At 54.3% G+C, this 12,751-nt stretch overlaps 5 protein-coding genes across 5 annotated transcripts; 3 read left to right on the top strand and 2 right to left on the bottom strand.

Moving 5' to 3' along the window:
* Positions 1-11: 11 nt before the first annotated feature.
* Positions 12-895, bottom strand: BDZ99DRAFT_459434 (uncharacterized protein). The gene has a single exon (XM_033719164.1). It carries the CDS (start codon positions 851-853, stop codon positions 374-376), a length of 480 nt encoding a protein of 159 aa, XP_033580618.1. The 5' UTR covers positions 854-895; the 3' UTR covers positions 12-373.
* A 162-nt stretch (positions 896-1,057) lies between these two features.
* Positions 1,058-4,885, top strand: BDZ99DRAFT_553431 (uncharacterized protein; the record flags this gene model as incomplete). Its single annotated transcript, XM_033727094.1, has 2 exons — positions 1,058-1,243; positions 1,865-4,885. 2 exons carry the CDS (start codon positions 1,058-1,060, stop codon positions 4,682-4,684), a joined length of 3,006 nt encoding a protein of 1,001 aa, XP_033580617.1. The 3' UTR covers positions 4,685-4,885.
* Positions 4,886-6,967: 2,082 nt separating this feature from the next.
* BDZ99DRAFT_459430 (PEBP-like protein) lies at positions 6,968-8,184 on the top strand. Its single transcript, XM_033719163.1, has 2 exons — positions 6,968-7,227; positions 7,282-8,184. The coding sequence occupies exons 1-2, from the start codon at positions 7,068-7,070 to the stop codon at positions 7,890-7,892; spliced, it is 771 nt and encodes a 256-aa protein (XP_033580616.1). The 5' UTR covers positions 6,968-7,067; the 3' UTR covers positions 7,893-8,184.
* Positions 8,185-8,606: 422 nt separating this feature from the next.
* Positions 8,607-10,204, top strand: BDZ99DRAFT_380981 (Adenylosuccinate synthetase; the record flags this gene model as incomplete). The annotated part of the gene is made up of 7 exons (XM_033715215.1): positions 8,607-8,985; positions 9,049-9,069; positions 9,122-9,285; positions 9,346-9,470; positions 9,520-9,625; positions 9,679-9,698; positions 9,754-10,204. 7 exons carry the CDS (start codon positions 8,607-8,609, stop codon positions 10,202-10,204), a joined length of 1,266 nt encoding a protein of 421 aa, XP_033580615.1.
* A 317-nt stretch (positions 10,205-10,521) lies between these two features.
* Positions 10,522-11,133, bottom strand: BDZ99DRAFT_485822 (Nitroreductase; the record flags this gene model as incomplete). The annotated part of the gene is made up of 1 exon (XM_033722733.1): positions 10,522-11,133. One exon carries the CDS (start codon positions 11,131-11,133, stop codon positions 10,522-10,524), a length of 612 nt encoding a protein of 203 aa, XP_033580614.1.
* Positions 11,134-12,751: the final 1,618 nt, after the last annotated feature.

Genomic DNA, 12,751 nt, shown 5'->3' with positions numbered 1-12,751 from the left:
GTGGAGTAATTCGGAATATTTGGCCTCGGTAGCGTGGTTGGGTGGGCCACTAGCTTGTGCGGGCCACTAACTTGTGGATTACGTTATGTAATAAATAGCCTCCCATAACCAATCCTCATCACGTGCCGGGTGTCACGTGCATCATCCACGACCACACACCTCAAGGTCGGGCGCAATTCATGGATGTGATGGTGTGTGGGTCGGTCTTCTCTGTACAAATAATCTACAGTCTACCTCCAAGACCCGCCCGTCTGTTTCCTTGCTCCTAGCTGGCTGTCAGAAGTTCCTGAATCTGAGTGTGCCCACCCTAGCATCATCTATCTCGAGACAGATGGTCGGAGCGTGCTCCCTGGAGATTGTCGAGCGTCATGTTTCACTTCAAGACCTTCACGACCACATGTTTGTGTGTCCCAAGCTCAGCCGGAGCTGCCAACCGCGATCCTGCCTCCCCCGCCCGCTGTGGTGTGGCCAACGCCATGCGTGGTGGAGCGTTCATTGGATGCCGTTGCTTTTGCGATGCTGCGATCCGGCTCCGCTGACCACGGTACCTGCAGTGGGCGCCCTGGAGAGTCTCTGGAGTTCGCGGCGTGTGCGGCCTGTCCAGTAGTGCACTTCCAGGCTCACTCGCCTTCCTCATCCTGCTGGGTGCGGTGACGAGGGCGTCCAGGCAGTAGCGTGCTTCCAGGACGCATCTCGTGCCCCCATGCCGGTCCATTATCGGCGCATCGAAGCTCTCACATCCCATCCCCCTTCCGTCGCTGCCGACTGCCACCACGTCCCCACACGCCATCTGGCAGCCCGGGGCGCGATTACTGGCAGCAATCGCCGCAGGGAACCCCGTGGTGGCGCGCATCATGAGCCGGCGCGGGCGCGGTGTGGGAGCGTCGAGAAGGCCACGGCAGGAGACGCAGACAGCCACGGGCGGCGGAGACTGAGCAGGCAGCGCAGAGGCGCGCGCAACGGCCCGCTGGCTGTCCACGGCCGTGTCTGAGTGGAGGCCGGCGGGCCTGAGGGGTGCTGCTCGTGTCACTCCGGGCAAATGATGGAGAGGTGAAGCATGATTCGGCATCCAACGGGTCTGGGTCGAAATCCCGGCCGCCTGGCAGCCCAAACCGCTCCTCGACGGCACGGCCCGGGCGCGAGGCGTGCTGGCCTGCGTGCTGGTGATGCGGCGCGTGTCCCGCGCTGCCTCCTGTTGCTGCTGCGGTGGTTGCGGACTGCTTCTGCTTCGCACGCCGTGGTGGTGAGGGCGGGCTCGATGCCGGGCTGAGGGGGCGGGCCACGCTCGTTTTGCGATGCCAAGCGAGCCAGCCGCTGGGCTGCTCTCCCTTTCACCATACTGCCGCTGCCGTGACTTCCTGCTCGGCCTCCAGCACCCCCGCCCTGAAGAGTGATATCGCGTGTGAGTCTGTTCCATCTCTCCTGCTCCAGCCTCTCTCCGCTCGCCCCGCTTGCCACGCTGCGGCCCCGCTGCACGCGTCGCTGCCACCCACCCACACGCCTCCCTGCCATCATCCGCCTCACCTCCGCCGCGCGCCCTCGCTGTCTGCGCGCCTCTGCGTGCGCCGGAGCCAGTCGCGCGGCTGCCGGGCGGCCAGTCTGAGATGGAACTTGCGCTGACTGCTGCTGTGTAGATGGAGAGTGCTGACCCGCCTGTCCACCGCGAACCATGACGACTTGGCCTGAAAACCTCAGCAATGGCGCCCTCTACAACAACCTGCCCGACCAGCCCCAGGACCCGGCCCTCCTCAACCCGTCCATGTTTGCAGGCGCGAACCTCGACCTGAGTCAGCTGCAGCACAACCCACAGTTCCAGACGCGGATGCAGAATGGCGCGTTCCAAACATCGTCCATGGCCGGCCAGAAGCGCCCGCGCGAGGACAGCACCGGCGCGCCCCTCTCGCGCTCGCAGACACCCGGCCAGCAGGGCCAGTACGGCTTCCAGAGCAGCCAGCACGGCGGCGTCCAGCCGATGCAGGTCCCTTCACCCTTCCAGCACCTTCACCAGGGCGGCTCCGCCAACGCGACGCCGTCGCCCACGCTCCAGAATCAACAGTTCCGTCCCGGCATGCCCCCTCAGCGCGTGCAGACCGTCTCGCCTGCGCAGAATTCGAACGGTGCTCAGATGTCACCCATGAACTACATGCAAGGCTCGCCGATGCCGCAGGGGTACAACCAGAGCTTTGGGGGCGGGTCCTTTCCGGTCCAGTCGGTCCAGCCTGTCGCGCTCTCTGCAAATCTGCAGAACCGACAGCAGGAGGCCCAGCGCATGTACCAGATGCGACTACAGCAACAACAACAGCAACTGGCCGCGAGCAACATGGCCGCGCAGCAAAGACACCAGGCCGCGCCCATGCTCGGCTCTTCTGGGCAACAGCCAGGCATGCCAGTGACTAGAAACCCGGCGCAAATTCAGAACCAACAGGCGCAACGCCAATCGGCCGAAGCTTTTGTCAAGAACGTGTCCGCGCTGATGCAGCAGAGCGGACATCCGTTCAACCCCCAGCCAATGGTCGCAATGCGCCCTGTGAGTTACACGAAACTGTACAGCGTGGTCATGCAGCAAAAGGGCTCAAAACGGGTGACGGCCATAGGGGCGTGGCCTATGGTTGCTCAGGCGTTGGGCTTCCCCCAGCAACAGTTCCCGAACGCCGGCGAGGAGGTGAGACTTATCTTCGAGCAAAATCTGGGCCTCTACGAGAACGCCTACTATAAAAAGATGCAACAGCAATCAGCCGCCATGGGTAACACCCAGCAGGCGCAGATGGCGGCCGCCATGAGCACTGGACAGCAAATGTCACCCACAAAGGGAATGCCCCAAATGGGCCCCAACAATGTCCAAGCGCAACAGCAGCAATACCTCCAGCAACTGCAAAGGGCCCAGGCAATGCAAATGGATCAATCTACGCCGATGAAGAACAACGTCCCAATGGCGACAGCGAATGGATGGAGTACACCTCAGATGGACTCGAAGATGACGCCCGCTGCCTTGAATCAGCACCGGAAAAGCATGAGTCGTCAACTTGAAGCCACGCCTCCCCACTCGCAACCCCTCGGTTTCCCGTCGCCTTCACCTGGCCCAGACGTAAAACCTAGAGAAAGCGCTCCTCCGCCGGTTCCTCCAACATCAAACGGTGTAGAGCAGCAAGTCAAAGTGGAGCACGGGACTGAATACGAACCCAAAATCAAAGCCTTGGGTGCTACTCATGGAGGATTTGATATCTCAGCGATCTCTGATCTAGGAAAGAGTATTGCCACTCTGAGACCAAACATACCAACTCTAGAGGAAATGGGAGTAATCAATGTCCGAGCTCTCAGCATGAGCCTTCAGTCCGGTATCCATGGGGAGGTGAGATTGGCGCTGGACTTTCTGGTGCGACTATCACACGAGCAAAGAGTCCAGCTCGAGCTCGAAAAGTGTGAAGATCTCATCGATGCGATCATAGATTGCGCAGAAGAACAGCTGGACGCTCTCGCAGAAGATACCCCGGAGGTCTCTGATATCCTTGATCTGACGCCATATGAAGACGTAATCCGCAACTGCCGTACGGAAGTCGAGTCGATTCAGGAAATCCCAGAGTTTGGGACCCCATCATATGAACTCGATCGAACCGCCGAGCGACTTATAGCTGTCACCACGATCTTGAGGAATCTCTCGTTTTTTGAGTCGAATCACTCCTTGATGTCCAGTCCTATCGTCCTCAAATTCGTGTCGAACGCAATTCGACTCGTCGGCACTAGGATATTGCTGTTACGCACCCATGTCAACACCGCGGATTTCATGAAAGATCTGATCATTCTATTATCAAACATCTCGGATAAAATCGAGCTGCCTTCTCGGGAGGAAGCACACAATGTTCTCCACTTCCTCATATCATTTGCTCCTTGTCCAAGGCCTAGCTCTCCAGTGCGGTTCACGCCTTACAATCCAGCCATTCACCGATATCTCCCTCCCGCAGTCGACACCCTCGCTAAGCTACTCGCTCGAGACGATCCAAATCGAACGTATTATAAGCAGCTTTTCACCGCAGACGCGACATCCACGCCTCCCTATGATCTCCTTACGCGAGCTTTCGCACTCGCGGTTGCCGTTGTACCAGATCGCTCGAAACGCGGAGGACGTACTAATGAAGAAATGAGAATCGCCGAAGCTCGAAAGCCGTACCTCATGCAAGGCATGCTGGCCGCGGATATACTGGCCAGCCTAGCCCCTGGTCCGGATTCCGGGATCGCGCGGTCCTGGCTCGAGGCTGAGGACGGTTGGGCCCAGAGCCTTCTACGATTGTCTGTGTTTTTATTCTCTGCGGATGCAACTCCTCGAGCCCCTCCTCAACCAGGTTCACGGCAAGCGCCCAGAATGGACCACGATTTACAAGGCTTCCAGCAAATAACTCATCGAGCCCTCGCTATGCTGAAGAAGCTTGGAGAAAAATGCAAAGGGGGTGACCTCGTAATCGCAAACGGCAACGTAAGTGCCATCAAAATCGAGAATGGCGAGGCATCCGACGGTGAAGAAGGGGAATTTGATGGAGGATCCGTGAAGGAGGTCGGAGCCGCTAACAGATGGACCGTTAAAGCAGATGTTTTGCCGAAGAAGGAGATGTTACTCGGTGCGCTTTTGACACCAAACGTAGACTCGGTGGCACTGAGGCAACTGTGCAGTTTTGCTCGATTGGATGACTGAAACCCGGATGGGATGGGAACATGGTGCTCCTCAACAGTGGATGATTTGGATTTAGTCCCGAGCGGCATCGAGTGCGGATACATTCATGGCCCTGCATGGGGCTTTCATTCTTAGGGGATTAGCCAGGTATCAAGACAAGCTTCTAAGCTTCTTCGCCGTTGCTTTATACCGTGAAGGCGTTGCTTCATCTTGCATCTCGACGTCTCGGTCTAGCTCCCCAAATTCGTCGACCTGTCTATATTCTCAGGTGTTTTTTGCTCCTTTTCTTTCTTGGCGTGCGTTTGTGGTGTTTTTGATGGCAGGCTGCGCATTTGGGATGGATTGAGGCATGCGCTTGTTGACATTGGCGCTGCCAGATTGCGATCCTCGAGCATAAACTGGCGAAGCGAAACTTGTAGAAAAATGGGACTTGTCACTTTTATGGCTCTTGCCAATACATGCTTTGAAGGTCTTGAACGTGTGTCTGCTTTCAAAGACCAATTTGCTGAGGCGAACTCTGATCTTCAACTCCAGGAGAGTCACAACATATTATCAAACCTAGCAAGGACCAGTACAAACTGTAAAGTAACAGGAGCAGTAGGCTTGCTTCCAGTGTTGCTTCCGGGCGTTTCATGACTCTAGTAATCTACTTTTCTGATTGGATGCCGTATGTTGAGGGCAGGGAAGTTGAAGGTGCATGTGGCGTCTCGTATTCATATCTCCCCGCATTAGTCTTGGTATAATAGCACTATCACCACATTTCCTTCGTGCTCAGCCTCATTGCGTCTTCTACTTATCAATCATGGCAATCCCACTGCATGTCTGGAGTCTTTAGCCCCTCTAATTCCTCGAATTGCCGCAGCAATCTCACGTACTTCTAGGATGAACAACACCGCAGCTGAACCTCTTCGGCGTTAGGGTATACGGAAGCTGTTACATCGATGGAAAAAAAAGATCCAAACAGAAAAGGAGCCCCAACCTCAACGCACGGTTGAACCTGCCAGGATATCCACGGCCCAGAAAAGGTCGCAGCCAGCAAAGAAGTCAAACCCTCGCCGCAACACCGCCCCCGCCGACCTTCTGGCTTCCCACGCTCCTCCTAGCAGGATGCCTTCTAGACCAGTTGTTGCATCTCCTACACCAAGCGCGCCAGCGCCAGGACATCACCAGAGCCACCGCGCTACTACTGGCTACATTACAGCCTCGGATATTCGGGCTCAAATCGCGGCAGACGACGCGTTGCTCAGAAGACGGGCAACCGAAATTGAATACCACCACCAGAGAGAGACGATAGGCTTCATCCGGTTCGACCACGCGGCGGATCGTGCGATAGGTGATGCGAACATCAGTCCGAGTAGGACGGGGCCGGTAAAGCAGTGACCGTGGAGCAAGTGAAATGCGAAGTTTGCCTTAGCCTTAGTTTAATACGCGTAGTCAAGGATGGTTGAAGTCTACATACCTGAGCTATTCTTATTGTGTATCATCACTGGATCGCAGCCGTTTGCCATGGTCTCCTCTTCTCACTATACATCTCCAGCCGTGCAGATGAGCCAGCTGTGAGACGGCTAGGTTGTCTCGTGAGCTGCTACGCATGATACACTGTAAGAGGAGGATGGCATCAAGCCTTGTCAGATGTATCAACAGACCAAGTTGGATTATTAGTTAGAGTATGTTCCCTGATCTGGATCTTGGACATCGGACTGGCTCCAGTGTATAAATCATACCTAAATCCCATTTTGGCGTCTCATGCACTTGGCGTCCCTACAATCTCCGCTTCTGGTGGCAGATCGGTTCGATGCCGGCTCTGCTTGGTGTGACCCGCATGCTTTACTCTACGGGAAAATGAAGGGAGGCGGTGATGTCACGTTGTTGGAGTGAGGCGAAGGTCTATTAATAGCTTTAAAGTCCATCATGCGGCTCTTTTCCACCCCGGATCTCGGATCGTACCTTAAAAGGTAACCTTAAGAAGGCATGCTAACTAATAGTCATTCAGGGAGGGATACCGAGACGTACGTGCGATTGCTCCGCCTAACAATCGTCGATATGACTTTTCCAGCACTCACCTCAGACGGGCAATCCGCTCCCTTTTGGTTCCCATGGTTCAATCCTCGGACCGGCCCTAGCGTCATGTTGGCTGATCAAAGTCGCCGAATGTCAATCGCTTCTCAGACAATCCGACCTATGATCTAGCTTGGCTTCATGACACAGCGTCGCCAAGGTGAATACTCCGCAGTATGCGCTTGGCAGATTGGCAATTCAATCGCAACTAGAGTAGTGGGAGACATCATTGGGGTTCTTTGAGACTCCTAAAGACACCCTCACACCCTTGCGTAAAACCTTGAAATGCAGCTCATCTTGCACCATTCAAACTGCGGTTGACTCTTTCAAACCATTGACCATCACTATGTTTCAATCTAGTGCTTTTTTGAGTTTGTTGCTCTACACAGTCGTCCCAATTATTGCTCAGACTCCGCCGGGTTTCATTCCTTCGGCAAAGCAATCGCTGAACATTACGTATGGCACCAACAACGTCTCTCCCGCAGGCGAATTGATTCCACGGAGCGGTAAGAACCGCTATCCGACTTAACTCCCGCCAAATGCTGATACCGGTTTCTTAGAGACCGCGAACCCTCCCAGCATCTCGACTCCCATCTACCAAAATGCTAGCAGCGGCGGTCGTTCTATAATCTTCTTGATTGACCACGATGTTCCTCGAAATGGAAGCCGGGTCACCCTACTGCACTGGTTTGTTCCCAACGTCACCGTGGCCTCTGATGGGGGCCTCACCCTAGATATTCCTGTCCCCGGAGTGGGCCAGACGAGCGGTGCGCCGTATCTACAACCTTCGCCGCCTGCTGGCGACAATCCACACACGTACACCTTCCTCCTCTTCTCACAGGCACCCAACTTTACCGTTCCCAGCGAGTTCGCAAGCATCAACCCGCCCGCGGACTCGAATGCGAGGATCGGCTTCAACCTCTCATCTTTCGCCAAGGCGGCAGGTCTGGCGGCGCTCCTCGCAGCGAATTACATGCAGGTTCAGAACCTTACGGGCGTCACTGGAGTCGCGACTACATTCCCTCCAGTAACGGCGACGAGCTCGCCGACTTCGAGTGAATCATCAGGAGCGGCGCCTGCAACGAACACGGGCGCTGGCGCTGTTTTAGGGAAGAATGTGGGCCTGGGTGTTTTGGGAGCGGCGGCTGCAGCTATGGCAGCTCTTCTATAGGAGCTTGGAGGATAGATTTACTATGATATCAGCCCTTGCTTAATGTATAAGACCGATATAGCACTCTGTCCACATTGAAGCAGACGCCCTGTCATGGTGCTGGACTCGAAGCATCATGCAATGGTTCGTGTCCATGTAACCGCGTTGCATGCGGGCGCAGGGATCAAAGAATACATGAGCAATGGGGATCTCTGGTTGGTGAAGTCCACGAAAAGGCAAGCATGCACTTGAAAACGCAATTGAAGAGTTTTGCGGCGCAGCGGGAAACGGCCGGCGATATCGGAATGCGGGGCAGTCTTCCACAGTGCAATCGGGCACCTCCGGAGGGGCGTTTCTGCATAAAATCTTCGCATATGCCGTTGCGCCAGCCTTTGTGCTTCGTCTCAATTGCAGCTGTAATCGCTGTATCATTCTCTCTATATCCATCTTGACTCCCTCTTTGCTCTACCATTCCCCAGGCAGCAGATAATTCTACTTCTACCACCCAAGCGACAGGTCTGCGTCATTCACCAGGCTAGAATACTGAAACCGCGGCTGGTTTCCACACGATCCCCTACAATCCACCGTTACCACGCCAAAGTACCCACAGCTGGGTCAGGGCGCTTTATTGCGGCCAACGTGACTGCATTGACGCATCAGTGGTAGAATACTTCTCCTCCAGCCTCGACGCCCACCTACGAACCCTCATCCGACCTCTCACCTCAATACGCAGCCATGTCCGTCACTGTCTGCCTTGGGAGCCAATTCGGCGATGAGGGCAAAGGCAAGCTGGTCGATATCCTCGCCAACAACGTGAGCCTCTGCTGTAGAGCACAAGGAGGAAACAACGCCGGTCACACGATTGTCGCGAATGGCATAACCTACGACTTCCACATTCTGCCCAGCGGCCTGGTCAATCCCAAATGCATCAACCTCGTCGGAAGCGGCTGCGTCGTTCACGTGCCGTCTTTCTTCAAGGAGCTGGAGGCATTGGAGGTGCACGGCTTGAAGACGGACAACCGCATCTTCATTAGCGACCGCGCCCATGTGGTCTTTGATCTACATCAGTTGGTGGACGGATTGGAGGAGGTTGAGTTGGCCAGCTCATTCATAGGTTGGATGCCAGTTTGAGTCCTAAGACTGCTGTGATTGCGAGCACTGACGTGTGTGGGAACAGGCACAACGCGGAAAGGCATAGGTAAGCTTAGAGGTCACGAGCGCTGGTGTATACCGCGATCTGACTTTTACAGGACCAACGTACAGCACCAAGATGACGAGGAGCGGCATTCGTATTGCTGACCTTTTCGACGAAGAAGTCTTCGAAGCGAAGCTACGTCGACTGGCCTACGGCTTCCAGAAGCGCTTCGGCGATCTGTTGAAATACAGTGTGGAGGATGAGCTCTCGAAATTCAAGGTATCTTTGATGCTACAACCATCTACTGGCTAGAATCTGCGAAGCTCATCAATTTGACAGGAATTGCGAGAAAAGCTCGCACCTTATGTCATCGATCAGATCCCATTGCTGAATGACGCAAAGGCAAAGAAGAGTGAAATTCTAGTTGAAGGCGCAAATGCGATCATGCTCGACATTGATTATGGGTATGTAATCTACTACAGCAAATGGCAAAAAGGATACTCACATCAGTAGCACGTACCCCTTCGTCACGTCTTCCAACACTGGCCTCGGGGGTGTCCTAACAGGATTGAGCTTGGGCTGGAGGTCCATCAGAGAGGTAGTAGGAGTCACGAAAGCAGTAAGTTGCCTCCCAATAAGTCTATAAGGAAATCGCGTACTAAATCACGTTAGTATACCACTAGAGTTGGATCGTAAGCCCCAAAATGAAGTGATCCCTACGAAGCTGGGGCTAACAAATTAACACAGGGGCCCCTTCCCAACCGAACAACTAAACGAGGTTGGCGAGAAACTCCAGGGAGTTGGCAGAGAGGTCGGTGTCACCACTGGACGCAAGCGACGATGTGGCTGGCTTGACCTCGTCATCATCAAGTACTCTCACGACGTGAACGACTACACATCCCTCAATCTAACCAAGCTCGATGTTTTGGATGACTTCGAGGAACTCAAGGTCGCCACTGGTTACTCGTACCAAGGGCAGAAGCTCGAGTCTTTCCCAGCCAACCCAGAACTGTTGGCTAACGTTGAGGTTGCCTACGAGACTCTTCCGGGATGGAAGAAGCCGACGACAGGCGCGAAGACCTTCTACGACCTTCCTCTCAACGCTAGGAAATACGTTGAGTTCATTGAAAAGACTGTTGGAGTGCACATCAAGTGGATTGGTGTCGGGCCGAACCGCGAGCATATGATCGTCAGGTAAGATCTGAGGCTAGCTAGTTAGAGACGTATTGAGGTAAGTCGTTTCATGCTCTCTATGGACATCGGGGACTGCTTTTCATCTGACCGTCAAGCTCGAGGACTCAGCCGCCAAGGGCGAGAAATCTATGTACCTACTCTAGAAGCACAAAAAGATAGAGCGGTAATTCTCCCAATAGACACGGTCCATAACTATGATCGGAAAATCTAAAAAATGCCAGAGTGGTGAAATTTGAGCGTGATCTATTCTAATTCAGCCAACCTAGCGCACTCAAAATCCATTCCCCACTAAGACAGTGGCTAAACAACGCTCCTATGCACTCATGAGGAACCGAAAGTCTTGACTCTCTCCGCGTCAGGTAGGAACGGCTTCTCCTTAGCAGACCCCTCTGGGTGGCCAAACACCAACTCGGCCTTCAGGGAGTACGTGTCGGGCAGGCCGTACTTCTTGGTGACGGCTGGTCCAGTGAGGTTTCCGTAATGCTGCAGATTGGCGCCATAGCCCTCGAGCTCGAGCGCCGTCCACGCGTAGATCTGCGCCATGCCGCTGCCGTGCTCTGACCACTGGGGGAAGCGGTCTGCATACAGCGCAACATTCTCCTGCATGCCCTTGATGACTTTCCCGTCTTCGAAGAACAAGACGGTGCCGGCGGCCGCGCCGAACATCTTGGTGCGCTCGACGCCCTTGGCGAAGGTCTCCTCGTCCGGCACGACCTTCTTAAGCTCGCCGGGGACGATGTCGTTCCAGTAGGCGTCATGCTCGGCGCCGAAGAGAATGACGACGCGCGAGCTCATCATGTTGAAGGAGCTGGGCGCGTGCTTGACGGCTTCTTGGATGACGGTCGTCAGCTTGGCGTCCGAGAGGATGGCCTTTTTGGAGAGCGGGTAGATGGAGCGTCTGGCCGCGATGGCGGAGATGAAGGCGGAAGACATGGTTGCGGGACGATTGAAGATAGAGGAGTTTGACTGTGTGTAGAATGTATGTTGAAGTGAGGAGATGTAGGTAGAGATTGAGGTCTTTTTTAGTGTATATGTGGGAACCCGGAACAGAACCGCCTTTCTTACAAAGATATTTATAAGATAAGCGCAATCGAGTCTCGAAAGGTACGGGCCGATTGTTTCATGGTGGGCCTGAGCTAGCCACCAGCTGGAGGATTCCAGACAGAGCCGGCCCTCTTCTGAGGATCGATGCGTGTGAAGAGTGCGGCAAGTCGGATCGGAAGATGCGGGATACCACTTCCCTATCCCGATACGTTGACTAGCTGTTTCAACACCCCAATGTGCACCCTACCCGACCCCCTGTGTGCACGTGACCCAGTGCCGCTGTGGCTGAGTTCGGCTCAGGCCCGGCTCAGCTTCGGCTCAGCTCTCCTCAGGCCGGCTCAGCTTCGGCTTAGTTCTCCTCAGGTCTGCTCACCCTTGCTCACCCTTGCTCACCTGTCCCCACCGGCTGCGGCATAGTCTTAGATGGACCTCGCTAGAAACTGTCAAGTTTTAGCAAGGGGCCTCAAATCTGTCCCCGGGTCACAAATTAGGGCCCCATACTATTTTGTATGCCTTATAAGCTCAAGCTACTTTTGTCACGGCGCAGGGGCGGTCGGGACCTAGCTAACTCAGGCAGACAGGGGCGAGGTAATGACAATTGAATTGCTACAGATCCTATGCGTGCTGACAGACAGCAGAATAACAAGACGTAGCTCGAAGAGCTACATAGGTCCTCCAGGGCGCTTGCAAGATATTCTATCGCCAAGCCGCTACAGCTGGAGTATCTTAACTCTGTTCCAGCTTGCTATCAAGCTCTACAAGTTGCGGTAGTATGCAGCAGCGTGCCGCAGTACGCAGCAGTATGCAGCAGTTGTCACGATAGTGCTACAAGCAGGAAGATATAAGCTCAAAGAGGAGCATTAATTAGAAGCTAAGTACAGTACTAGGTGGAGAATCAAGACGTTGTGTAAAGAACAGGAAGACGGGGCGGGCTCTGTGAGAATATATGGGGGGGGGACGTACGCGTGGCGCGTCAACTATCGTTTAGCTCGTGCAGAATTGGGTATTGGCCCCACGTGTGGCGCGGGGCACGTACGGAGTCAGGTGATAAAAGGGGGGCGGGCGGAGTAGCTCGAGTTGAGGTCGGTTGTTGCATGTTGTTGCAGTTTGTTGCAGTTTGCCACAGTTTATGCCGCAGTTTGTAGTGTGTAGGGTGTCGCGGGTGCTTACCGTGATAGATACCTTTTATCAACGCCATAATAGCACAGATCCACAGCTACAGCACCAAGAGCTTAAGGAGCTGGTACAGCTAATACATCTCCCATCTCTTAAGGACTTATTAGAAGATGAATTTAACTACATTCCACATAAAGATTAAATTAAAGGCAAAGCCATAGGCGAAGGCATAAGCAAAGCAACAGCATTAATACGAACTCGCGTCTAAACTGCCAAATTACCATTTTATCTACCTACTCTAGCATCTACAACATCCTCGCCTTAAAGCAATCTAGATATTAGCGAATAGCCGTTTTAAAAGCCGTTATAATAGCCGTTTTAAAAGCTATCT

The sequence above is a fragment of the Mytilinidion resinicola genome (assembly GCF_010093595.1).
Source record: "Mytilinidion resinicola strain CBS 304.34 unplaced genomic scaffold BDZ99scaffold_4, whole genome shotgun sequence".
Classification (NCBI taxonomy): Eukaryota; Fungi; Ascomycota; class Dothideomycetes; order Mytilinidiales; family Mytilinidiaceae; genus Mytilinidion; species Mytilinidion resinicola.
Note: the sequence above shows the minus strand (reverse complement) of the source record. Positions and strands in the feature narration are given on the sequence as shown.

What these genes read in the sequence shown, in the direction of transcription:
- BDZ99DRAFT_459434 (XM_033719164.1), bottom strand. Translation starts at nt 853, where the DNA reads ATGCGCGCCACCACGGGGTTCCCTGCGGCGATTGCTGCCAGTAATCGC.
- BDZ99DRAFT_459430 (XM_033719163.1), top strand. Translation starts at nt 7,068, where the DNA reads ATGTTTCAATCTAGTGCTTTTTTGAGTTTGTTGCTCTACACAGTCGTC. An exon ending in CGAATTGATTCCACGGAGCG is followed by an intron (nt 7,228 to 7,281) that starts GTAAGAACCGCT and finishes CCGGTTTCTTAG; the next exon opens with AGACCGCGAACCCTCCCAGC.